The sequence below is a fragment of the Meles meles genome, chromosome 4 (assembly GCF_922984935.1).
Source record: "Meles meles chromosome 4, mMelMel3.1 paternal haplotype, whole genome shotgun sequence".
NCBI lineage: Eukaryota > Metazoa > Chordata > Mammalia > Carnivora > Mustelidae > Meles > Meles meles.
The window spans coordinates 161,863,517-161,888,528 of record NC_060069.1 but is presented as its reverse complement, the minus strand read 5'-3'; the positions used below and the strand labels follow the sequence as shown (position 1 = coordinate 161,888,528).

General features: G+C 61.1%; 1 protein-coding gene across 1 annotated transcript; it reads left to right on the top strand.

Moving 5' to 3' along the window:
* The first annotated feature begins 1,963 nt into the window (after positions 1-1,963).
* WDR4 (WD repeat domain 4) lies at positions 1,964-23,990 on the top strand. The gene is made up of 11 exons (XM_046002604.1): positions 1,964-2,107; positions 3,841-3,906; positions 4,597-4,740; positions 8,600-8,756; positions 9,453-9,565; positions 11,097-11,157; positions 14,079-14,177; positions 15,837-15,901; positions 16,978-17,161; positions 18,059-18,128; positions 20,393-23,990. The coding sequence occupies exons 1-11, from the start codon at positions 2,019-2,021 to the stop codon at positions 20,569-20,571; spliced, it is 1,227 nt and encodes a 408-aa protein (XP_045858560.1). The 5' UTR covers positions 1,964-2,018; the 3' UTR covers positions 20,572-23,990.
* Positions 23,991-25,012: the final 1,022 nt, after the last annotated feature.

Below are 25,012 nucleotides of genomic sequence, written 5' to 3'. Positions count from 1 at the left end.
TGTGATCTCTGTCTGTCAAATAAATAAATAAAATCTTTAAAAAATCTATTTTTTTTTTAGAGAGAGAGCACGTGAGCAAAGTTGGGAGGGGTGGAGGGAGAGAGAGGGAGAATCCCCAGCAGACTCCCTGCTGAGTGCAGAGTCCGATGTGGGGCTCCATCCTACCACCCCGAGACCACAACCTAAGCCGAAACCAAGAGCTGGACTCCTAACTGACTGTGCCGCCCAGGTGCCCCATTCTTTCCCTTTTCCACCGGAAGTATTCACTGTGGTTGTCCTTTCCCCTTTGAGCATTGTTTGCTCGGGGAGAGGGGGCAGCTCATTATTTTGTTCGTCCATCTGTGGCTCAAGAAAAAAGAATTAGGGTCCCCTGGGTGGCTCAGTGGGGTAAGCTTCTGCCTTCAGCTCAGGTCATGATCCCAGAGTCCTTGGATTGAGCCCCACATCAGGCTCTCTGCTCTGCAGGGAGCCTGCTTCCTCCTCTCTCTCTGCCTGCCTCTCTGCCTAGTTGTGATTTCTCTCTGTCAAATAAATAAAATATTAAAAAAAAAATCCCAGACCATGCGTATGGACTTCTGCTGTTCCAGCTAGATCCGTCTAACAGAAACGTTTGCAGATTCATTTTCAGAAACGCTGGCAAGTCTCCTGCCTCCCCTGAGGTTATTGCCCAGCGGCAACCCCTCCGTGGGTACTGCCTCGCTTTTGCCTCCTCTTCCCCTTTTCCCCAAACTCTGTGCCCTTTGTCCTCCCATCTTCCATCTCCATGAAAATCCCTTTAGCTGCCTTTAAGGAAGTCTGGTTTTTCTCCCACGCATTCTGCTTTGCCAGCAGCAGGTGCCCTCGATATCGGGTAATAAATTCATCCTTGATTCATACAGGAGGTGGAGTCAGGGTCAGCATTCTCCTGGTTTCCTACGCCTCCTGCCCAGCCTCCTGCCCATCATCCTTCCTTCACTCTTCCGAGACAGTAGCTGCTCATTTAAGAGAGTTACTTGTCCCATTCATGTACTTAGCAAATCGTCATTGGGCAGGACTTCTTGCCAGGTATTGTGCTGCAAGCTGGGATGACCACGACCTTCCAGATTAGGCATTTGTAGTCTGGCGAGACATTAATCTCACCTTTCAACACGAATACAAATAATGGAAAGGCAGGGAAGGCTTCCCGGACTGATGAGTCCACTGAAATGAAACTGAGTGACCGGTAACTAGGGACAGTGAATAGATGGGGTGCTGGGGAGAACACTTCAGGCAGAAAGAATGGCATGTGCTAAGGCCCTGGGGTGAGTGCACCGTGCCAGTGCGTGGGGGGGTCATGGCGACGGTGCAGAGAACAAAGTGCCTGCCGGGAGGAGGCCGCGGAGCGGACGGGAGCCAGACGGAGGCAGTTGCTAGAGCATGATGAGGACTCGGGTGTTCGCCGTGAAGCGGCGAGAAGCCCCGTCGGTTTTGAGCAGGGGCGCGATGATCAGACTTGTGCTGGGCGAGGAGCGGCTGGCTTCAGCGTGGCAGCGACCTGCGGGGACAAGGGCGGCGGCGGGCCTGCCGTGGTTCGGATGGCGATGGAGGGAAGCGGCTCTGGGTGACTGGGTGCACGGGGTGGGGTGGGGGAGGGGAGGCCGCGGAGGGTCCCTTCCAGCGCCCGAGCGCCGAGCACCCCGGGACTGCCGTGCGCTCAGCCCGCGCGCCTCTTGCGGGAACGTCTACTAGGAGCCCAGCCGGTACCCGCAGGACCACGTTGCCCGGCTGCGGCGGAGAAAGACCCAGAAGCGGGCCTCCCAACGCTCCGCCTGCCTTCCCTCGCGGGCGTCCGCGCTCCCCGCACGCAGCGACGACCCACCGAGCAGACGCCACCTCGAGGGCGAAGGCGGAGAGCACCTTCTGCGCATGCCCCGGCTCCGCCACCGCGGGGGCGGGCCGAGGGGGCGTCATTGTGCGGCGCCGGCGGGTGACGTCACGCCGGCGCCGGCAGGAAGCGGGGCTCGGCGGCGCACGTGGGGGGCGGCACGGCGGGCGGGCGCATGGCGAGTTGCGCGGGGCTGGCACTGTGCGGGCAGGCGCTGGTGGTGCGGGGCGGCAGCCGGTTCCTGGCCACCTGCACCGCGAGCAGGTGAGGGGGCGGGCCTGCCGCGGGGAGCCCGGGCTGCGGGCGCGCGCCGCGGCCTGGACAGTCCGATCCCTCGCGCCGGCAGGGCGCCGTCCGCCTTGGGGGGACCCCGGCGCGCCTCTCGCCGGCGCCGTCTGTCAGGAGCCGCGGTCTCGGCCGGGGCGGCGCCGGCGCTGGGGGGCGGGTCACGGGGGCGGCGCGGGCCGGGGGCGGGCCAGCGCGCGGTCTCGGGGTGGGCGGTCGGCCCTGCTGGCGGGCGCGGAGGGGAGGGCGGCCGCGGCGCTCGGGGAGCGGGTGCGGCCTGAGTCCGGGCGCCGGCCGCCTCTCCCCGTCTCCCGGCGTGGGCCCGCCCCCCTCGCCCGCCGGCCGCGCCCGCTCCTCCGGGCTCCGAGGCTTCGCCTCCCGGTGCGGCCGCTCCGGGCTCAGGCTCCTCCCCCGCCGCGGCCCGGGGTTCCGTAGGTGCGGATCCCGGAGTCCTGTCCCGGGCGGCGTCGACGCCTCCGCCTTCCCCCGGTTTGGCTCACGTTTGCAGGGACTGTGCGTCCCTTGTAGACGCGGCCTCTGCCCTCGGCTCGAAGCCGGAAACCCAGCTCTCTTAGTTTTCGCCGAAAACTCACAAACTTGCGGTGTGTTCCGGGATGTTCAGAGGCTCGCGGTGCCCCGTGCCCCTGGGAGACGCGGTATCACACTTGATAGGACGCTTGATGCATAACAAGTGCACTAAATCCCTCGTTTTTGTTTTTTTGTTTTTTAAGATTTGTTTTTATTTGTTAGAGAGAGAGCCAGCGCGCGCACAAGCAGGGAGGGGAGGGAGGAGGAGACTCCGCGCTTAGCGGAGAACCGCACCGGGGGGCTCCATCCCAGGCCCCCGGAACATGACCTGAGACCAAGGCAAACGCTTCATGGAGGAAGTGTTTTTTGTTGTTATTATTGTATTTTAAGATTTTATTTATTTATTTGACAGAGAGAGAGAGATCACAAGTAGGCAGAGGCAGGCCGAGAGAGGGAGAAGCAGGCTCCCTGCTGAGCAGAGAGCCCGATGTGGGGCTTGATTCCAGGACCCTGGGATCATGACCTGAGCCAAAGGCAGAGGCTTAACCCACTGAGCCTCTCAGTGTTCATGGGTGCTCCCATGTTCTTTTTTAAAAATACGATTTCTCCTCTGTGCCTCTTGTGGAAATAGAGTGATGGTAGCAGACTTCGTGACTCAGAGAACTTTTTCCCGCACCGCACTGTTCGTGGGAAGAGCCCGAGTGCATTACTGCAGAGGCCAGGCAGTAGGGAGGAGATGGGCATAAACTCGCGAGCGCTTAGGGTCTCCCTCCTGTGCTGGCAGGTGCTCGACAGTCACGAGCTTTCTTGGGTAGTGGAGACATTTTCAGGCAGTGGTGGTGGTAAGTCTGCATGCAGGAACCTCACCAAAAACCCTGGACCATCTCGCATTGATTTTCTAGGGTGTGAAAGAATAATGTGTTACTTCCGGTTGAGTTTTTGTCCTCGTTTGTTTCATGTAGCCGATTTTGGGTACGGAACCATGCCAGTCGTGTATGGCCCACCTGCAAAGATGAGCAGGGAAGGGTCTGTAGCGTTTCTCTGCAGTGCTGTACCCGGACGGTTTCTCGCCGTGCATAAGACCCTGACTTTATCGGGTATGAGAATATTGGTGCTCCAGGGGAACACATCTCACATTTTTACTCATAAAGTGCTCTCTTTAAAATCTTTCTCTTTTCTCTTAGTGATGATGACGTCCCCTTCACATACGATTGCAGTGCTGGGGAAAAGAAGTCACAGGAGAATAAAGGGTGAGAGGATGGGGCAGACTCTTAAGGCCTGATCGTGCTCGGACTAAATGGGACGGGGTAGCCCGGGAGGTAAATTGTCTCACTGAGTCAGTTGCTTCTGTGTACACTGCCCTGTGGATGAACCAGGTAGGACCACAGGAAGGAAACGTGGAGCTAAGTTTAAATTTGGAATAGTAGGTTTTTCTGAAGACTTCCAGTCTCTGCCCGTAATGAACTCCTGAGGACGTCCTGAAATAATGCCGTGGAACTTGAAATGCGTTGACGTTAGCTGTAGTTAATTGACAGATAAGGGAAGCTGAGTGTGATGATTTCGTGTGGTGCCTTTTTCTAGTAGAATGGTCTTAAAGGCTCAGTTTTTTAAAAATGTGATTTAATCCTTGACTCTGGTCTTTGATTCGTTCTTGGCCGTGAGGGAGTGGCCGTGTCATCTCTGACGGTCTTTCTGGCTCAGCTCTTTGGATTCCGGTGTGTGTGTGCTGAGAGAGTCTTCCGTTTAGCCAGATTTATACCTTAAAAATTACGGCTGTTCTGAGCCTCCCCTCATCTGCCTAATACGCATTTATATTCTGGCTCCCTGAACCTCATGCCGTTTTCTATCCTGCTCGTGTCATAAACGCACAAGGCCAGCCTGAAGGAGCGCAGCCTTGTTTACTCAGGTAAGCCTAATGGTCCTTGTCCTCTTTTCCTCAGGGAGGACGGGCAGCCAGTGGAGAAGGGGAGTGACACGATCCTGGCGTCCGCCTTCTCCAAGTCTGGCGGTCACTTTGCTTTAACCGATGACAGGAAGCGTCTGGTTCTTTTCCGTACAAAACCATGGCAGTGTCTGAGTGTCAGGTATGAAATGCTCTCATTGAATCACTACCATGTTGAACGCACAGCTTACCCTTGCATGCCCGCAGCAGTAGCGACCGTGACGTAGCGAGCGAGCGGCTCACACGTAGTCTCAGCCGTGTGCCAGGCGCCGTTCTCGATGCCTTACGTGTCCTGACTGACCGAGTCCTCGAAACAGCCCTCTGCAGGGGGCGGGGGCGCTCTCACCCACATGCCTGGCGGGAGTCGGGAAGCTGATCCCGGTCAGTCAGCTCAGAGGGCAGACGGGGCCCTGCCCCTGGTCCCTCCGGGTCCGGTCGGTGTCCCTGGCCACCGTCGCATCCTGCTTTGCAGGGTTCCTCCAGCCTCGCGCTGGCAGAAATGGAGAAAGTCAGCAGCATTAGGAGAGCAGGTGGGGGTGCTGGGGCAGGCCCTGGGCAGGCGTACATTTCTCTTTCTCCGACAGTGTCCCGATAGGAAGTTCTTCTCTCCTCACGTGGGGGAGGGCTGGCGTTCAGGACAGAAATACCCACACGGAGCAGAGTCAGCCCGCATCCTTGCCTCCCGCAGGCCCCACGAGAGAAACACGTGCAGGTCGTGTTAGACCTGGTTAGGTTAGCTGAGGTTAGAGGATTCCGCTTCGTAGCTGGCTCACAGCTGTACTGCGGAGAACTTCCTCGTCTTGCTCTCTAGGAGGGGAGTGGAAGGGCGGGTGCAGGTAGCGGTCTGTGTGGTGTGTGCACGCCGCTTAGGGGTAGCGTTTCATCGTGCACTTGGGGCCCACGGCCGCCCACACAGCCCCCCGACTCGCCCCTGCCTCCTGTCGTGGGGCTTGCACCTTGACGAAGGGCGGGTGCCCGGGGCTCCTGGTGGGACTTTGGCCCTTCCTCGAGGGCTCCTGGCATGGTGCAGGGTCTGCAGGGGAGAAAGCCTTCTCTTGACCGGCAGAGGGTCCCGTGGCTGTCAAGCTGTTGGGAATGCAGGGCAGGGTCTGTGGTATGTAAGGCCCAGGATGGGTGTCCAGGCACCCTGTGTATCCGTCCGGTTCCCTCCGCACTGTGGCCCGTGGGTGTTTGAGGGGCAGATGCTGTGTTTGTTTTGTCTTTGGAAGGTGGTGTGTTGGCGACTTCGCTTAGAGATCTAGGAACGCTCGGTGGGCAAGCAGCGGTTGGCACCTGGTTTCTCCCCTTGTAACTGGTTTTTACGTTGACATCAGCAGACCAGCTTTGTGTCGGAGACCTCTGCGTTGGGTGTGCAGGGCGTCTCGTGTTGCCTGTGGGGGTCCGTGGTGCATGCAGACGCCATTTGCGGGACCCTGGGCAGCTCCCGTCCCATCTGCATCAGCTGCTGGATGGAGGGGTCAGGCCAGATTCGCGGGTCTAGGGACTGCATTTCTCAGGTTGCCTTGTCCTGTGGGCGTACGCTGACCCTCGTATGGTGTATGCTGCCCGGTCCGGCGGCCGTTAACGCTTGGTCAGGGGCATACACACATGCCGACGGACCTTTTGCTCAGACAAACAGCCGCCCTCCACGCAGCCGACGCTCAGTTCAGCGGTGCGGGTGTCCCGGGCTCCTGAGATCCACATGGGACCGAGAGTTGCCCACAGCTCGCTGTCCGGCGGCTTTAATATTAATCACGCAGGGTTTTAAGGAAGAACCCAGATGGAAATGGTGGGTAGCAGCGTTTGCTTTAAGGTTTCCATTTACAATGACAAAGGCCCAGAACCAAAGCAGGTCTTCTGAGTTAAAGATAGGATACTCGGGGGGACTCGATACTTTCTGCTGTGATGTGTGCGTTTGTTAGTGAAAAATGTCACGTAGGAAATCACAGCATTTCAGAAAATGCTGCAAGTGTGCGGAAGGGCAGAGCCCCAGGAAATGAGGTGGTTTTCCCAAAGCTGCTTGGCTGCTGGAGGCGTGTGGCGTCGGGGAGCTGGGTGTCCACAGTGCCCGGCAGGGCCTGGCGGGCCACACACTCAGTCTGTGGAACGAGCGTGGCTCTCTGGAGGGGGGCTTGAGTGGGCACCAAGTGTGGGGGATTTCAGGGCTCAGTTAGCTACCCGACCAGTGGCGATCCGCTCGGCGGTGGCCGAGGGGAGAGGGTCAGACAGGCCCCTGGGGGGCGTGAGGATGGGAACGCTGGGCTGTGAACCCCGTGACTGTGGAGGGAAGGGGGAGTACGGAGATCCCGACGAATGGTGAGGCCCATGTCTTCTGATGGCGCAAAGTAGCCAGCCCACCCGCTGTCCGGTCTCATGACGCGCCCGCCCACGCCTGCGACCCGACCCCTCAGGTCCTCACCCGCACCTGCTCCGTGCAGCATCCTGGAATGCCCGCAGGACTGACTTGGCCTGAGAAGATGAAACCCCCCCCCCCCCCCCCGCTGGCAGAGGACAAAGGGCCAAGATTCCGGAGGGAGCTGGTGCAAGGGCATGCCGCATCCTGCTGTGGGCCCGGCTCAGCCCGTTGTTGGGATTGGTGACTGTGTGACCATGTGAGTGCCTCTCTGAACGCACGGTGGCGTTCAGTGACGCGTGTGCGGAGAGCTGGTGAGTCCTGCTGGAGCCCGTGCTCGCTCTTCTGTTGTTTCTCCGTGTTACATTGCTCCTCGTCCTTCCGTCCGCTGTCCGCCCGGCTCAGGGAAGCGCGGGAGCACGTTCCGCTGCTGGGGCTGGCGGAGCCCGGGGACGCGGCTGCAGGCCCTCTGCCCTGGGTTTCCCGTTCTCTGTCCCTCTGCTCCCGAGACCGTGGGCGGTCTTCGGTCCCCGTGCTGGACGTGTGGCATCTTCCAGCTTTGGTTTCTGTTTCAAGGGACATGTGGGGCTCCAGCAGCAGGGAGCCGGGGGGCCTGTGTGCGCGGACAGTGGCCCCTGTTGGAAGGTGAGTCCCCTTCTACACCCTCCGGGGACAGAGGAGAGCCGCGGACGTAGGCGGTGCGGACAGGCTGGTGTTGGAGCGTGAAGCAGGGTCACGCGTGGCATCTGCTGCAGGGTGAGAAGTTCGGGCCTGTTGCCCTGTGGAGACGCTAGCGGATAAGAGGTGGACTGTGCGAGCGCCGCGGGCAGGAAGCTGCGTGGCCCCTGCATCCCTCCAGTAGTGAGACCCGGAGGGGCCGGAGGGGTCACCGTGTGTGTGCCAGGGGCCGTAGCTTCGTTCCTTAGGCTGGTGCAGTGTGGAAGCAACCGGCAGACGTGACCGGTCTGGTGACTCGGGCCCAAGGGTTTGAATTTAGGAGTGTGTTAACCGTCCCGCAGGCTGAGCCGGGACACGGTCCCCCCAGCAGTGCGTGCCTTTCGCGGTCGCTCGGCCTCCTCCGGAGTCCTCCCGGCGGAAGGGACCGCGAGCGCCACGCCTACCGCCAGGTGCGTCGCCCCATCTTCCGGGGGTGTGTGCACGAGCAGCACGTGGGATTCCCGCCCGGCTGCCCTCCCCCTCCCCCAGGTTGGGGCACGGACTCGGTGGTCCTGGACGGGAAGCTGCAAGGGTAGGAGGCCCGCGTGGTGCGTGCACCTCTGGTTCTGATCAGAGCACGTTGGGTGTTCGTGGAGGTGCTGGGTCAGAGGGCAAATAGAGGGGAATTCTCCCGACATTTTATTATGACAGTCTTCAAACAGAGCAGATGTGAGATGATGTCCTACCGGACACCTGAGATGTCCAGCACCCGGATTCTGCTATCACAAAAGCAAAGGTACTCCAAATTAAAATTGGCCCAAGTCATTGGCTTTGTCATTGTTCTCTTAATTACTTTGACACCGCCTGTGGTGACTGGAAGGGGCGACGTGGCGTGGAGCTGACCCGCCAGCAGCAGGACCAGCCTGCAGGTCTGTTGGCCCGCCTCGTGCTGACCTGTGCAGGCCAACGGCGGGCATCTCTTGCCTTCCAGGACCGTGGTGAGGAGATGCACGGCCCTGACCTTCACGGCCTCGGAGGAGAAACTTTTGGTGGCCGACAAGTCTGGGGACGTGTATTCCTTTTCGGTGTCCGACCCCCAGGGATGTGGCAAGCTTGAGCTTGGGCACCTGTCGATGTTGCTGGATGTGGTACGTCGGTGGTGGGCCTGGTTAAACCTGCTGCAGCCCACTGGGGGCAGGGCCAGAGGGTCCGATGCGGGGGTGAGGCCGGGTTTGTGAGCCCAGCTGTCGGGGTTCGGGCTCTGGAGCAGGGACAGCTCTGCAGATCCGTGGGCGGGGCTTTGTGGGAGCGAAGTTCGGGAAGGTGAGGCTGTCGGGGTGAACGTCTGGGCCACTGGGGAGGTGGCTGGGTGCTTCTGTAAGGGACAGCCGGGTTGGGGGACCGGGTAGAGGAGGCGTGTGGGAAGGGCAGTCACTGACTCAAGGCCTAAGCTTGTCCCCGTGCTTTATGGGCCTCACCCCAGTGTCCTTCTAGCCCTGAGCCAGGAGCGGTTTCCCCAAGAGGCCCAGCGAGGCCGTGGGCAGCCTGTGGGAAGTGGAGCTGGGTGGGGGGAGGACCCAACGAGAGAGGCAGGACGACGAGGGGTTCTTGAAGGACAGCCCCCCAGGACTCGGTGACTGGCTGGCTATGGGGACACTTGAAGGAGAGGGAGGGTGCTAGAGGCCGGCGGGTGCGGCAGGGGCAGGGAGGGGCCGCCTGAGTTGGGCACCTGGGTGCCGCTGTGACACCGTGTAGAGCTGGGGACACGTTCTGGGGGTGGGGGTGGGCGGGCCAGCTGTGGCTTCCCTCACCGGCAGGTCTGTCCTTTCTGACCCCGTGTGCAGGCCGTGAGTCCCGACGACCGCTATGTCCTCACCGCCGACCGGGACGAGAAGATCCGGGTCAGCTGGGCCGCAGCGCCGCACAGCATCGAGTCCTTCTGCCTCGGACACGCGGAGTGAGTCCCCTTCCTGCCCCCCAGGATGAAGCTCGGGCTCGGAGCGTGGGTGGGCCGCTTGGCTTGGGCACCGGCGGTCGAGCTGGGACCACCTGCTCCTTGGCGAGGGCCTCGCAGAAGACGGATGGCCTGGCACGCGCAGCACTGCCCGGCGAGGCCCCTTTCGGCGCGGGGCTGCACCCGGGGTCATCAGGACCCCTGCCGCCTCCTTCCCTTCCCGTGTGTTTCCGGGAGAGGTTTCCTTGTCGGCACCGAGGTCTCAGAGCCCAGGGCGTGGACGCTGCACACGGTGGTAGTCGCGCTGCCCACGGAAGCCAGTGTAGCCCGTGGTGTTCCCCCGTTGGTCCCCGCGCTGGCCTCTAGCCCAGGGCTTGTTTCCAGAACGCTCCTTCCTTGGTGTAGACATCTGACAGCGCCGCGGTGGTGGGCAGCCAGGAGAGGGGTGTGTGCTGGGGGGGAAACTTGCTTCGATAATTGGAGTGGTCCGGGACTTACCATCGCCTCTGGGTCTGGGCAGTGGTCCTTGCTTTATGACCCCTTCTGGCGAGTGGGCGCTGTTCCAGTAATTGAATTTTGACATCTTGCGAGGGAGGCATTTCTGAGGAACACTGCTCTTGGGCACGAGGCTAATTATGGCGTGTGGAGACGGGGAGCCCTTCGTTTTGTTTGCTAAAGCATTGAACGTTTAATTACCGGAGGCAGCGAACACGTTGGAGAGATGTAATTTAATTCTGACATTGCTTCCGATTCTGTGGATTTGAATGGAACGCGAAGTGAGCTGCGAAGGCCGCTCGTGGCCTGGTTCGTAGCTCCTGACGGCCGAGGTGGGCGTTGAGTCGGCTGTCCGCTAACCCAGCACCCACACTTCGGCCCTGTGAACCTCACGGGCCTTCCATGGGGTGACTCCCGGGCTCTGGAACGGCCGTCCCTGCGTCAGGGGAGTCCTTGGGCCAGCCGGTCGCGGGCCTCGCCTGGAGCCGTGCGCTAGTGGTCCCGGTCCCCCCGGAGAGAAGCAGGGAGGGCTGGCCCCCTCCCGGGGCTAGAGGCTGGCTCACAGCTGGCAGACTCCGGGGGGGGGGTTTGGGGTCCGCGGGGTGCGGGGCTGCCCGGGGTGAAGGACGGGAGGTCTGAGTCTGTCCGCGGGCCAATGTCACTGCTCGTGCTCCGTCCCTGCTCTGTCCTGCTCGTCTGTCCCCGAGGCTCCCTGCTGTCATGGGCCTTCAGGGAAGGTCTCAGGCATGAGCAGGGTGGCTGGAGTGAGCAACACGGAGGCTCTGGGATCGTTCCACCAGCGTGGCGGGGGCCCGCTCCTGCTTGGGGCTGTCGTGGCTGTTGGGGCTGGAGAAGGACACGGCGTGCTCCTCGCGCTCGCTCAGTGCTGACTAGCTACGTGTGGGAGCCACGGCCGTTTTCGTTGGGGGTCAGGGGCTTGGGAGGGGGCGGCTTCTCTCTGAGATGACCGGTGGGGCGAGCCGATGTCATAGCAGCGGCCTGGAGCTGGGCTCCCCCTTTGCTTCTCTCTTCACTGTAGGTTCGTGAGTCGCATCCTCGTAGTGCCCGACCACCCCGAGCTGCTGTTGTCCTCCTCCGGGGTAAGTGTTTCATTCTGCTGCGTGCACCTGCGGCGCCTTTCAGCAGGGGAGCCGTGCGGAGGGACCGGGCCGCCCGCCACGAGCTCTTCTGTTCCCCGTTCGGGTGCTTTCACTCGGTGGCTGGCCGCTAGATGGGGCTTGTTTTCCGAGTTTTGGAGTGGACTGTGGCTGGCTCCTTCTCAGGGCCTTCGGTTGAATGGCGTGTGTGTGTGGGGGGGGGTGTGTGTGTGTGTGAGACACACACACACACACGCTGCAGTGGGGTGTGAGGAGCGTGTTCTCAGAGCGTCACATCCGTACCAGCGTCATGAGCTCTGTTCTGGCGGTTGCTGGGAAAACCCCTTCTGCGTCCCGGGACCTGGCTTCTGTGCCGCTCTTCAGCCTGGCCCTCGGGCAGGGCCCCCGGCCTTGGCGGGGGCTCTGCTTGGTAGCGAAAACTTACGTGTCCTGGCAGTTGGGCCTTGAAGCGTCGATGGTTTATGATCAAAGACTCGGGTCTAAGGACTAATCTTTAAAAGGATCGTTAAGCAGTAAGTTTTCGCCGAAGCGTAGGTTTTGAGTTACTGATGGTGTCTCATTCTTTCATGCAGCTCTGTCCTGTCCCTCCTCTTGTTTTTCCTGCCCCTTCCCGTCTTATGGGACTCAGGTGCCTGGCAGGCGGCGGGGAGGGGGTGCGCGGAAGGCCCCCGGACCTCCTGAGAGGGTTTCTGGGTGGGCACTGTGGCCTCCCTGGCCCGCTGCAGGCGGCCGGCCACTGCGTGTCTGTGCTTCGTTCCCTCGGCACGCCTGTGTGCCCACAGCGTTTGCCGTCCCGCGACAGCAAACCGGAGAGTGTGTGTGGCTCGAACCCCCAGAGGCGGCAGGTTTTGTGGATTTTGCTATACCTACATCTTGAAGTCTTTTTTACAATTAAAAAAATATTTAAGCGCCCGGAAAAGTAGAACAGACACCTTTGATTTTGGCCCCAGTTTGGCCGGCGTGGGCATTTTGCTCGTGATCCTGTTTGAAGACGCGACAGGGCTAGAGCTCCGCAGCGGTGGGGCAGGGGCGTGCTGCGTGCCGTGTGCCCGCACCCGCAGAGCGCACCGTTCCTTTCCAGTAGGAGCACCTGTCTTGGCACGTGGAATTCTGCTGTTCGGCTGGTAGCAGCAGATGACCGAGGTGCCCAGCGCCCCTGCAAGGTGTGCCCGTGGGCCCCGCAGCCGGGTCACGGTCCTGCGGATCGTACCAGAGAGCGCGAGCAGTGGAGAAAGAAGAGCACGTGTTTCCCACGGGCTTTCCTGCCGTCTCCGTGGTGGGGACAACGTCATCCCCTTCTTTCCTGGTGGGCTGCACCTCCCCTGTTCCTGTTGATCCTCTCTGTGTCTGTCTGTCCTGCTGTGTCTGGAGATGTGCCTCCGAAGGGGGAGGGACGGTGCGTCGTGAGGCTGCTGTCCTGGGTCCTGGAAGTGCCCTTGACCCCCAACGCCTGGTGGGTGGGCGGGCCCAGAGCTCGAGGTGAGAGCTCCTCCCAGGGGTTTGATGGTTTCTCCAGTCGGTCGCTGTCTGTGCTCGGCCTGCTCCCCGCGTGGGCTTGAGCAGTCTGCGGCCGTTCCGAGTTGGGTCTGTCTGCGGGATCTGTTCCCCCTTCTCTGCACGTTTTTGGGGCCTTCTTGCCCCGTGCTCTGAAGTTGGGGGACGTGGGGGTCGGGCTCCGGACATCAGCTTGCTCGGTCAGTGGCCCCTGCGGTTCAAGGTCCTTGGTCCCAGGAGTGTCGTCACTGAGCACTTCTCCCCCAGTCTGTGTTGTGGGATGTTGGGCTCCGTTGGTTGCCGGGTGGTTTTCTTTCCCTTGGCCTCTCTTGTGCCCTGTTTCTGCTGCTTGGGACTCCTCTTCAGCTCTGTTTGCCGTGTCCTGTGGGGATTCCATTTTGCTGTTCTGGTCACCCTCAGGAGCCTTTTCTTGTCCTCAGGGTGTCCGCCTCTTAACAGTGCCCTGGTCGTTGGTCCCCAACCGCAAGACCTCTGCTCTCCCCGAGCTCACGTGTGTTTCCTTCCCCTGTGTGCTTCTGTGGTGGAGGTTTCCCGCGGATGTCAGGGGTCGCGTCTGTCCACGTATGACGGGGACAGGGCGCTGGCCGGCACGGTGCAGACTGCATCCGGGGCCCACGGTGTTGGAGTCGGGCACCCACGGGCCATCTGGTCAGCCCTCTTCTGGTGGTTACGTGGCCCAGTCTTCACCTTTCGGGGCGTCAGGCCTGTCCCGGTGCTTCGGGACGTGACTGGGACGGGCCGGTGGTGTCCCTCGGCGTGGATGTGGCGTCTCCGAGCTGGCGGTCTCTTGCTCCCTGGCTCCGGTGGTGAGCCCATGACTCTGCCAGCCGCAGGGTGGGGAGTCCGGGCGCTGTGACTGCCCCCCCACTGGGTGGCCGTGCTGCTGGGGGCCTGCTGGGCCCAGCGTGCTATGTTGTGGCCTCCTGAGGCCTGTGCCCGCCGCCTTCGTCTGCTCCCAGGTGGCCTCACGATTGTCTGTCTTGTCACTTCTCCGTCCTTGAGTCTTCACGCTTTGGGAACATGCTCTCCCGTCCTTGCAGAGGGACATCGGGGCAGGCGTGTTTGTCTGCCGCTTCCCTTTCCGGTGGGTACTTGTGCTCCCGCCCGGCCCCACGTACCCGGCTTGGGTGCTCCGCGGGACTCGCTCTGCTTCCTTTTCTCCTGGGCGTCCAGGAGCTCTGTGTGCGCGGTGCTGTCTCCTTGGTTTGCTCAGAGTCTGGGCTTCAGGGGCGCGGGCGTCTCTTGCCTCTGCTGTCGCATGGGGGCACGGGCGTTCTGCTGATGACTGACGCGGCTGCACAGTCATCCCTCGGGGCAGAGCGCGTGGCCCGGGTGCCGCGGGGCCGTGACCCTCCGTGTGCGGGCTGACGCGTGCGTGTTGTGTGCAGGACGGCACGCTGAGGCTCTGGGAGTACCGGAGTGGCCGAGAGCTGCACTGCTGCCATCTGACCAGCCTGCGAGGACCAGCGGAGCCGTGGGGCGACAAGGTAACGTCCCGCGTCTGGCTCGCGGTGATCGCGGCTTGTAGGGCCCCTCTCCAGTCACTGGGGTCCTGTGAACAAGCTCACGTTTGTGTTGGAGACATTTCCTTGCTGTCAACACAGACGCCTTCCAGCTTGGGCGAGACCGCGGACTTCAGATTCTGAAGGTGCCCAGTCCCGCACGCGGAAAGTAACTTTGACATCCCCTTGCTGCGTTTGAATGAGCCCGGGACAGAAGTGCCTCCCCCGGTCCTGCTCGGAAACGGGAGCGACCGTGGTGCCTGAGCAGAGCCTGTCAGGGAGCTGAGCACCCTTCCCGCGTCTCTCCCTCCTTGTCTGTCGTGGATTAATCTCATGACCACCCCCTCATCCCTGGGGCCCCACACTGGCCAGTGTATCCCCAGGTCAGGTCTCCTGGGCCTTTGATTATGAGAGATCTTCAGGGGAGAATGGGCTGCCTTTTGGGGTGCTCTGCGTTCTGTCGTCGTGGACGCCTTGCTCTCTGGTGCTCCTGGGCTGGTGCCCTGCACGGCTGAGGTCCAGGCTGATCACTGAGGGGTGACGCTACTCGTTTTCCTAGAGGCCCCCCTGGGCCTGGCGGGGAGGGAGCATTCCGCATCCGTGGCTCTCCAGGCCCGCAGAGCCGGCCGTCGTGGTTTCTTGACGACCAGGGTGTCCTGGCTGTCATCGGGGACTTTGGCACTTTTCCCTGGAGCCCCCGTGTGGCCCCCTGCCAGCCCGCAGGAGGCTTGGCCAGAGTTGAGGGGCTTGTCTGCCTCGTTCTCGGGCTGGCTGCTTGCTTTCTGCCCCTGAGACTGCTCTGCAGCTGCTGCCCGTAGTCGGCCTCAGAAGTGGGCAGGCCAGGCCTGACCGCGGGCCAGACCCTCAAGGACCCTGGGCCTGTGGCCACCCAGCCAAGTGACGCCTGGGTCCCCAGGTCAGCGGACCCTGCTGCTCTGGCTGCCCACTCATGGGGCCTCCCGCTTGGGCGTCTGCTGTCCTGGTGCTCCCCGCCGCCATGGCGCAAGGATGCCCGATTTGTTCTGGTAACTTTTTCATACTCATGGGCTCAGTTAAGCTCTTGGTGAGCTCGGATGGTGAGGTTGACTTTAGTCTCTTTAAGAGGCGGGGGGCAGTGTGGGGCGGAGAGGCCCACAAACCCGCAGGTTTCTGACCTCGGGCCCGGGACGCATGGCCTGCATGAGCCGTGGACGGCCCCGTCTCTGGGGCTCCTCAGTTCCTTCCTGGAAGCCCCTGGCGCATGGCTCCTGCCCCTCCGACTGGGCTTGGTGAGCACCAGGCTTCTGCTGCCACTTCTCCAGGGCGTGTGGAACTTGCACACGCAGTTGTCTTGTCGGTGATCCCCCGGGTTCGGTGTCCTCTCCTGTCCTTGACCAGCCGGCTTCGGAGACGTTGAGGGAAGGCCAGAGCTACAGAGAGGCCTTTGCCATCTGCCGTGGCACATGGCAGTTGTGAAATGAGTTGGCTGCTGAGCCTTTCTTCTGCTGATTTCCAGAAAGTTCTTGGACTGTTTCATTAGTTTCTTTCTTTGACCGTTGTGGCACCTGTCAAGCTCTTGGTGTTTCTGATCTCAGTGTGAGCAGAACAGTCCCGATCCGGGCCCTGACCGGCGACCATGCAATCACGTTGTTCCTTTCCTTGCAGAGGTTTGCGGCGTCCAGGATCGCGTACTGGGCCCAGGAGAGCCGCGTGGCGCTGCTGTGTGACTGGTGGGTGCGCTCGCGCACGGACGGCCTTGCTCTGGGGGCCCGCACGCCTGCCGTGGGAGGGAACACGCGGGTCGCTCCTGTGGCTCGGGGGCCGTCTCCTTCATGGGGAGCTTCACACACTTTTGTTCATACAGCCTGTCCCCGCAGTGAGTTTTACTCCGGGAGGATGGCCATTGCTGGACAGAGGTGCGTTCCTTTCCTTAGGGTGGAGTGGTGCGCTTTGACTTGCTGTTTAAATTCACTGGCTTCCAGCTGGGCTTGGTGCGTGATAAGGTCCCACCTTCGTCAGCGCCACCTGAGCTCCCACTAGAGCCCTCAGCCCTGACCTAGGGCTGCTCACAGTGGGACCCGCGCTAGGGCTCCTGGTGCTGCAGAGGAGGATTTTGGGAGCACGTGCCCCCCCCCCCCCCCCCGCCCCAGCCCCTCATGCGTGGTTCTGGAGCGTTGCTTCTGTGCTGGGTAGGAACCCTGTGTTTCTGCACAGCTCGTTTGTCTTCACAGCAAGCCTGCAGTGGACATCTTTGTTTTAAAACAAGGCTGCAGGGGCGCCTGGGTGGCTCAGTGGGTTAAACCTCTGCCTTTGGCTCAGGTCATGATCCCAGGGCCCTAGGATCGAGCCCCGCATCGGGCTCTCTGCTTGGCAGGGAACTTGCTTCCCTTCCTCTCTCTCTTCTGTCTGTTAAATAAATAACTAGAATAAATAAAACAGGGCTGCAGGTTAGAGCCAGGCAGGGTCTGTGCCCAGTGCCCCGTGCTGTCGGCGGCTCAGGTGGGACGGCCCCCTTCCCCACCACCTGTTCCTTTGTCCTGTACCGGTTCCCCGTCACAGCAGGACCAGCTAACCTCGAGCTCCCTGACTTAGATTTCTGTTACTGCTCAGTTCCTGGGGCTCGTGGGCTGGGAAGTGGCTCGGCTGAGTGTTTCTGGCCGAGTCTCTCGCGAGTCTCTCGCCGGCGGCGGGTGGCGGCTGGGTCTTGTGATCCGGGCACCGTGCTGAGCTGCTGTCGGCTGTCCCGTCGTACCCGCACAGGCCCCATCGTAGTTGTAATCATTTTTCTCTCTTTCCTTGCGGAAAGCATTCCCGTGGTCTTCATGTTCCAGCTCGATGCCCGCAGACAGCAGCTGGCTTACAGACAGCAGCTGGCTTTCCAGCACAGAGTGTGGGACGTTGCTTTCGAGGAGGGCCAGGGACTGTGGGTCCTGCAAGACTGCCGCGAAGCCCCCCTTGTGCTCTGCAGGCCCGTGGACGGCCGGTGGCAGGTGAGACGCGTTGGGCCCCTGCTGCCCCTGTGGCTGAGCTGCGCCAGCTGCGCCCGCCTCCAGCTGGATCGTGTCTTGGTGCTGGGGGCTGCGTCCTTGTGGTGGTGGCCGGAGGACTCGTGACTGGGGTGCGGGGAGCAGGGGTGCCTGGCCAGCTCATCTGGTGTCACGGTGCCTGCGGTGTTCCTTTGTGGGGTAGTCACCCTCGTGGGCGTAGTTTTTTCCTGTGCTTGTCCTGGTCACGTGTCTTTAGCGGAGAAGCCAGCAGTTGGTGGGACTTGGCTGTAGGTCCTTGATGTTGGCGGGCTTAGCGTGGCCTTGTATCTGGGGCATGGAATCAGGAGTAGAGAAAGGTGTGTGGGCCGCGGGCTGAGTGACCTCTTCTCCCTGGGAGACGTGTGAGCCTTACCCCTTCTGTGAGCCGGCTCGGCCGTCTGTAAAGCGGAGCCATCTGCTGCCTGTGTGGGGTCTCCTAGGACACTGCGGGGAGGGATCCGATAAAGTCTGCCAGAGGCCTGTACAAACAGTCCCCCCTTTACCAGAGCTTGCTTGACTGAGGCTTTGGAGATGCCCCTGAGCCCTTTGGGTGTTGTCCTCTAAAAAGGAGTGATGAACAGAATGCCGCTAGCTGGCATGTGTTGCCTGCCTGGCTCCTCAGACGAGGTCACGAGTGACGAGCGAGGGTGTGGGACGCTGGCAGCCCACGCATCGTGGGTCTGGGTCGTGACGCCACGTGGGGACTGCTGTCTGTTGTGCCGGCACGGCTGGCCGGCTGTGCCTGGTGCTCCCGAGGGCCCGGCCGCCTAGGCCACGGCCGGCAGGTCTGTGCCTATGCGTGCTGCCCTGGGGCTGCAGTCCTGCGTCTTTCCGGTGAATGTCTTCCGTTTGTCTTCTCAGGCTGTTCCCGAAAACGCCGTCTTAAGGAAGGTCTCCGCCCATGTTCAGGGGAACTGGGCCATGTTGGAAGGTGAGCGCGCGGCGCGGCCTGCTTTCCGGGATGATGTCCAGAATGGGCCATGGACAGGACCAGCTTACAGAATAGCATACGCAGCAGGAACCACTTCGTGGGTGCTAGTCCAGGATGTGGGGCAGGCGCCCGTGTCCCCGTCCAGAAGGCCGGCGGCTGGTTGGGGCACCGAGGAGCTGACCTGTGCCCGGGCCGTCCGCGTCAGGATGATTGAGCTGCATGGGGATCGGAGTCAGGGTTGGAGGGCTACCCACCTCTCTGGCTTCAGGGCCGTGCGGTGCAGGTCCCCTGGGAGGGGCCGGTACTTGGTGGGCTTCTGGACGGAGTGGCAGGGCAGCTCACGGGCCCCGACTGTTGGCTCTGAGCAGCCACAGTGTGTGGTTCCTAGCCACAAAGTCAGGTGTGGGGACCATCAGTGGACTGCCCGTGGGTGTCTAGGGCCCAGGGCAGGTCCCAGCAGGAACACCAGGCCGAGGGAAGAGGAGAGGCTGCGGTGAGAAGACGAGCCCCCTTCCTTGTGGGACCATAGTCTGCGAGGAGAGCGGCCGGGCGATCGGAGCCACGTGTCCTGGTCAGCAGAAGGGCCCGTGGTGAGCACCACGTGCTGCCCTCCCATAGTCCTGCCGGAGAATGCCAGAACGCTGAGATCTCACTCCGTTTCTTTTTTTTCTTAAGAGATTGTATTTATTGGAGCATGTGGTGAGTAAGCACATAGAGCATGAGCGGGGAGGCAGAGGGAGAAGCAGCTCGCCTCTGAGCAGGAAGCCCGGCTCGGGGCTCAAGCCCAGGACCCCAGGACCATGACCCGAGCCGAGGGCAGATGCCCAGCCAGCTGAGCCACCAGGAGCGCCGACGTTCCTCCGTTTGTTTTTGTAGAGGAGGGCGAACCGGTAGTTACAGGCCTCCAGAGACCCAGCTATGCTTTTTTTTTAATTTTTAAGAGTTTATATATTTATTTGAAAGAGACACAGCAAGAGAGAGAACACAAGCAGAGGGAGTGGGAGAGGGAGAAGCAGGCTTCCCGCCGAGCAGGGAGCCCAGTGTGGCTTTATCCCAGAATCCTGGGATCACGACCTGATCTGAAGGCAGAGGCTCAGTGACTCAGCCCCCCGGGCGCCCCCCCATGAAGCTTGTCTTGGGCAGAGACCTGAAGCGACTATCAGAAGGATGACGAGTCACCCAGTATTGGGAGCCAGACGCTTTCATTTGAGTAAAGGAATTACTGCCTAGAAGACATCTTTCAAATTATTCCCCAGGGAGAAGGAGAGTTCTCCAAACTCGAGAGATTCAGAAGTAAATTCCGTTTCTGTTGACAAGTAGCAGTGATCGAAACGTCTCGTGGAAGGCATTCTCGTGGTGATTTGTTGGTTCTGGGTCCCAAGGTAGCTTCCATCCCTGCTTTTAGGGTGAAAGTCCCAGGGCAGTGACCGGGCTGCGTCCTCCCAGCCCGGTGTGCGTTCGCTTCAGCAACACTGTCGAGTGCATGCATCTGTGTTAGGACTGCGTGGGGGACACGAGCGAGCCTGCTTTCCGCGGGCACGTGCCGCCCTCCCTGCTGGGGCCTGGGGCCAGCGAGTCCTGCTGTGGCTCACCTGGCAGGGCCGGCCTGGGGCGGGCTTCGCTCCCCTGAGCTTCTGCAGATGGAGCAATCGGTTCTCCATGCGGGGGTGGGGGAAGGTGCAAGGGGAGAGAACACAGGGAAGGCAGGCGGGCTGGGCTTGAAAGTCACAGGATGGCGAGCGAGCGGAGAGGTCACTGTGCAGGGTAGAAGCGTGGACATTGCTGACGGTCCCTGTGAAGTTTCTGGCCAGGGTGAGGTCTACCCCGGGGGGCTGGTCTGTGGTCTTTATGCCCCGAACCATGATACTTAGATCAGTCCGCACCTGTTACGTCGCTGTGCGGTGAGTAACCTGCACTTGGTGCGTGAAAACACCACTTTCTGTCTCGCGGTGTGTGTGGGTCCTGAGGCTTGGTGGTCCTGGCGTCCGTCCGTGAGGACCGCATCCCCGGGGGTGGGATCTGGTGCCGGGCACCCGAGCGGAGGTTGGTGGCATCCTGGTTCCTCGCTGGCTGCTGGCTGGAGGCCACGCTCAGTCCCCAGCACAGGGGCCCCCGTGGGGCGGCTGACGGCATGGTGGCAGCCTCGTGCCTTGTCTCCCAGCAGTGACCCGACTTTTGAGTCCAGCTGGCGTGGCTGCAGGAGACGGTCCCCGCGGGCACAGTTCTCCTGGTCCCACCCATCTGTTCTCGTTCCTCCCGCACAGGCGTGGCTGGCGTGGACGTGGGCTTTAGTGGTCTCTACAAGGCCACCTTTGACAACGTGACCGCCTACCTGAGGAAGAAGGAGGAGAGGCTGCAGAAGCGGCGGAACCCACCCCCGGGACCCAACGGGCAGGCCAAGAAGATGAAGCCGGAGGAGGCGTCCCTGCGGTGCTCGTCCTAGCCGACTCGGTGCACCACTCCCTGCCGGCGGCTTCCCTGGGAAGCAAAGGGGCGACGTCGTTCCCGACCCACGTGAGGTGACAGTCCGCTCTGCACCAGCTCGGCACACACGGGCCATCCCGAACTGGTGGGTGTCCTGGGCTCTAGAAGGTTCTGCTGCTGCGCAAGGCTCCCCTGCCTGGAGTCTCGGGCACCCCTGGCTGAAGGGAGGCTGTGCCGCGGTGATCCCGCCGGAGAGACCACGAGCAGCGCCGGTCCCCCACAGCGCTCTTGCTTCCTGCCGGAGGCGCTCAGACCCGCAGCGTGGCCGTGGCGATGTGCCGCTCTTCTTGGGACGCCGGACACGTTTGCCTCCGAGGGGTCCGCGCGTCAGATGTGTTCACGGCAGCGCGATGGACAGTCTGCCCCCATGTCTCCCTCTGATGGTGCCTGCGCTGCCTGGCACGGGCCGCTGGCCTCACGGCGGTGCAGGAGCCCGGCCCTCCGTCGGCCCCTGCGTTGGGTTCTTGCGTGGCGCCCGCTCAGGGAGCGCAGCTGCCCCCGTGTCGCGGGCTTGCTGGGAACACAGGGCGCGGACTCGGCTGCTCTCGGGGTGTGCGAGGACCCAGGAGCCCCGGCTGGAACTGTTCTCCAGAGAGACGGTGGAGGCCGACACGCGTGGGTGTGATTTCCTGTGAGCTCCGCGCACGCGACACAGACCGGGGGTGTCTGCTGATTCTAGTCACCGATCAGTAAAGATGAGCTTTTCGCAGCTTCTGGAAACACGTAGCAGCCACGTGTGGAGCTGATTTCCAGATACACTGAGCAGAGCCACTTCTGATGCGCGCACCGTTTGCGACTGAAACGCTGGCCCCCCAACACGAGGAAGCGTTTTTGGGTGGTCGGGCTCTGTGGACACGGCTGCTGCTTTGCGTACCGAGCTTTTAGCCACTTCCCAGGCCTCGCTCTCAGATACGGGAGAACCGTGTGTGTCCGCGAGGGCTCTGGGGAGGGGCTTTTGGGATACTAGAAACAGGTGGTTCTGTGTCAGAAGCTGGAACGCTTCAGCTTCTCCCCAAGTGCCTTGCTCTGCTCCATATGCTGGTGTGTGTGAGCTGCTCGGGGTCCCTTCCCACAAGGGCAGGAGTATTTTGTTCAAGGGGCAGAGGGCTTGAGCCTGGGATGGGACTGGGGGGCGCCAGGGCCGGGGTCCTCTTGGAGGAACCTTGTTAGCACCACGCTGGGCGCAGGCACTGTTCTCACTGACACTCTGCTTTGGGATTCTTGGTTTCAGAAGAAATTTAGGTTTGATCTTTTCGGTGTCTTGTAACGTCGTCTGCAGGCCAGGGACTGCCACTGCCTGTTTCTGTAGGACCTGTGAGCTCAGAATGGCCTTTACGTTTCTGTGTGGTTGAAGACAAGAAAAATAGTGTTTCACGGCATGTGGAAATCATATGCAATTCAAATCCCAGCTTCCTTAAATAACGTTTTACTGGGACGCAGCCGGCCTGCTCGTTCGGCGCGGTCTCCGTCTGTGCTGGGCTCCACAGCAGAGCGGCCCAGTCGCACAGATGCCAGATGGCTGGCAGAGTCCGAGGTGTGTATGATCTAGCTCTCACGGGCGACTTTGTCGGTCCTTCTTTAAAATCCCTTTTAAATCTGTAGTTTTAAAGCGAACGGTTCATTTTTTTTTTTTTAAAAACGGAACAAACACTATTCTTCTGTGTTCGTGTTGACGTTCCTTCTCATTAAACATTCATCGCGCTCCCCGTGGGCAGGCGCTTTGGAAATAGGGTCGGGTTGGGAGGTGTCCCCGGGTCGCTGGGCCAGAGCTGGAGGGTGTGTGACTGACGAGGAGACTCCAACGTGCCTGCCTGTCTGAGGTCGTGCTGGGCAGCCGGGCAGGATCGGGATGGAGTTGGGGACCACGGCCGTCACCATTTTTCTCGTGGTTGCTTTCAAATTGCCTTGATTCTTGTCACGGTCACACGTGCACGTGACAGAGACCGAAGTCTGCTGGCCAGCCAATTGGGACGGAGACCCGCTCTGCGCCCTTCTCCCCCAACCCCATTCCTTCTCTCAGCTGCTGCTTTAGCTCATTTCTCGTGTTCAACTTGCCACCGCCCGTGTCCTCCGTGAGCCCTGGCGCTGCCGACAGCAGTGATCGTGCCAGCCGATGGGTCACGCTCCATGGGCACACACGGGTGTCTCTGTCCCCCGTCTGTCCCAGCACATGCGGACTCGGGCTCTGGCGGCAGGTGGGGGCGGAAGGAGGGAGCACGGGGCCCCTTTTGCCACAGCAGCGTCCCCGGGGGCTGCACCCATTTGGGGCAGGAGTGGCCTCCTGGTCCCGAAACCTTGCCGACACGTCTGGAGCGAGGCCCTCCGTAAGGTGAGGGAGCTGTGTTCCCGGGAACCCTGCTGGTAGCTAACTAGTCCGTACCCGGGGGCCCCCGGCTGCTGCAGACGTTTCTCGGTTGGTCAGTCTGAGCTCCCACCGTGATGGCCGCATACGGTATTGGGAGGTGTCTGTGGTTCTGCCTGCGGGCCTGCTGTGGGGGCCGAGGACCGAGCTTCCCCACACACCTCTTTAATTGTGCTTACTTCCCGTTTTCCGTTCTTTTTTAGTTTTTGTGTGTTTTACATTTTGGGGAGATTCCTTGGGTTTGTTCCAACTCATTTAGGTTAGAAGATTTTATTTTTAAGTGATCTCTGTGCTCAGCGCGGGGCTCGAACTTGAAACTCTGAGATCAAGAGTCACGCGCTCCACCGACTGAGCCAGCCAGGCACCCCCAGCTCATTTACGGATTTAAAAAGTCTGGTTGTCATGGGGCGCTTGGGTGGCTCCCTCCGTTGGTTAAGCGTCCGACTCTTGATTTTGGCTCCTGTCATGATCTCAGCGCCGTGAGATTGAGCCCCGTGTCGGGCTCTGCTCAGCGGTGAGTCTGGGATTCTCTCTCCCCGCCCCCGGCCCCTGGAACCGCAGGTGCTCGCATGCTCGCTCTCTTCCTCTAAAATAAATGAATAAAAGCTTTTAAAAAAAATCGGGTTGTCCTGTTTCTTAATTCTCAGCACTTTCTGGTCCGTGTGCCTTCTGATTTGGCTCCAGCTGGAGGTTCCCATAGAATGCGCCCCAGACAGTCCCCAGCTGAACGCACGTGTGTGTCGGGCCCACCAGACACAGCTGAGGGCACCCCCGACCCAGGCTGGGCCAGCAGACAGCTTGCCTTGTCTTGCTTCAGGCGTCCTGGCCCAGCCCTTCCGGTGACCGTGCCCTGCCCCGTGGCATCGGGTTGTAAATGTTTGCGCGCTCCCCGCTGCGCAGCATCCCCCCAGCGGCACGTCTGTTCTGTCCGCAGGGTTTTGAACAGTGTCCAGATTCTGGCCGCGATGAACGTCCTGGTCCTTGTCGCTGGGAACCTACGTGAACACTTGGGGTGGGTGTGTACGCAGGACCCGTTGAACTTTGGCAGGTGTTTGGCCTCAATGGTCCCTACCTGGCCTTGTTGCTCACCCCGCCCCCCACCCCCGCGGACTGTCAAATTCCGTGTACTCTCAGCCCTCAGCGTTTGGGTTGTGACGGTGTTCGGTTTTGCAGCGGCACCAGCTCGGGCGTTACGGCCCGGAGTGTGAGAGCCGGTGAAGCCGCTGCCTCGTGTCCGGACTTGAACTTGATCCTGGTCTCGGCGAGGGCACCTCTGAGAAACGCTGGGCTCCTGCGCTCCGGGGCTGCCAGACACAGGCGATGAGGACACTTGGGCCGCCTGTGAAGAGGCCGACAGGGCCAAGGAGCCGAGGCCTATCGCCAGTAGTGGCCCTGCCTGGTGGCCCGAGTGGCCGTCCCGGAGGCCCTGCGCCCTGACGCTCTAGGAAGCTGCCGTGTTTCCTCCGACGCCATCGCCCGAGCTCTCCACGTGCTGACTCGTACTTTCCTAACTTCCCTCGTGATTTCTTGGGTCTGTGGGTCATTGGAAGTGTCCTTTCGTCGTCAGACGTTGGATTTTTCCGGGTCTTTTGTTGTGGATTTCGTGGTGTCATTCCGCTGTGGTCTCGGTGTACTTGGATTTCGTTCCCTTTACAGCCGTTGAGCCCCAGGTGCCACACGGGCTGGTGGTTCTCGCTCGCGGCGTGACGAGAGCGCGTGTCCGTGGTGTCGCCGGCGGGCCAGCGCTCTGGTGGCGTGGCTGCGCCCGGCTGCTGATGGCCTTGGCTGTCCTCCGCTGGAAGATCCCTGGCCTCACTTCTGTGTTCTGTCGCGTACCAAAGTCCGTCATTCCGTGTGGGTGTGTCGGTTTTCCGTGTCCAACTGGGCTTTGCCTCAGTATTTAAAAATTCTGACATTCGTGCCTCCTCACCGAGGACTGTGGCGTCGTCTTACTGGGTGACCCCGTCCCGTTTATGAGATGTCCCTTTCCGTCCCTGGGGTGTCTCGTTCTCAGGTGCGGAGACTGAGCTCGCACGGA

Coding starts and splice junctions, on each gene's coding strand:
- WDR4 (XM_046002604.1), top strand. CDS start 2,019: ATGGCGAGTTGCGCGGGGCTGGCACTGTGCGGGCAGGCGCTGGTGGTG. Junction 3,907..4,596: donor AAGTCACAGGAGAATAAAGG/GTGAGAGGATGG, acceptor TCTTTTCCTCAG/GGAGGACGGGCAGCCAGTGG. Junction 18,129..20,392: donor GAACTGGGCCATGTTGGAAG/GTGAGCGCGCGG, acceptor CCTCCCGCACAG/GCGTGGCTGGCGTGGACGTG.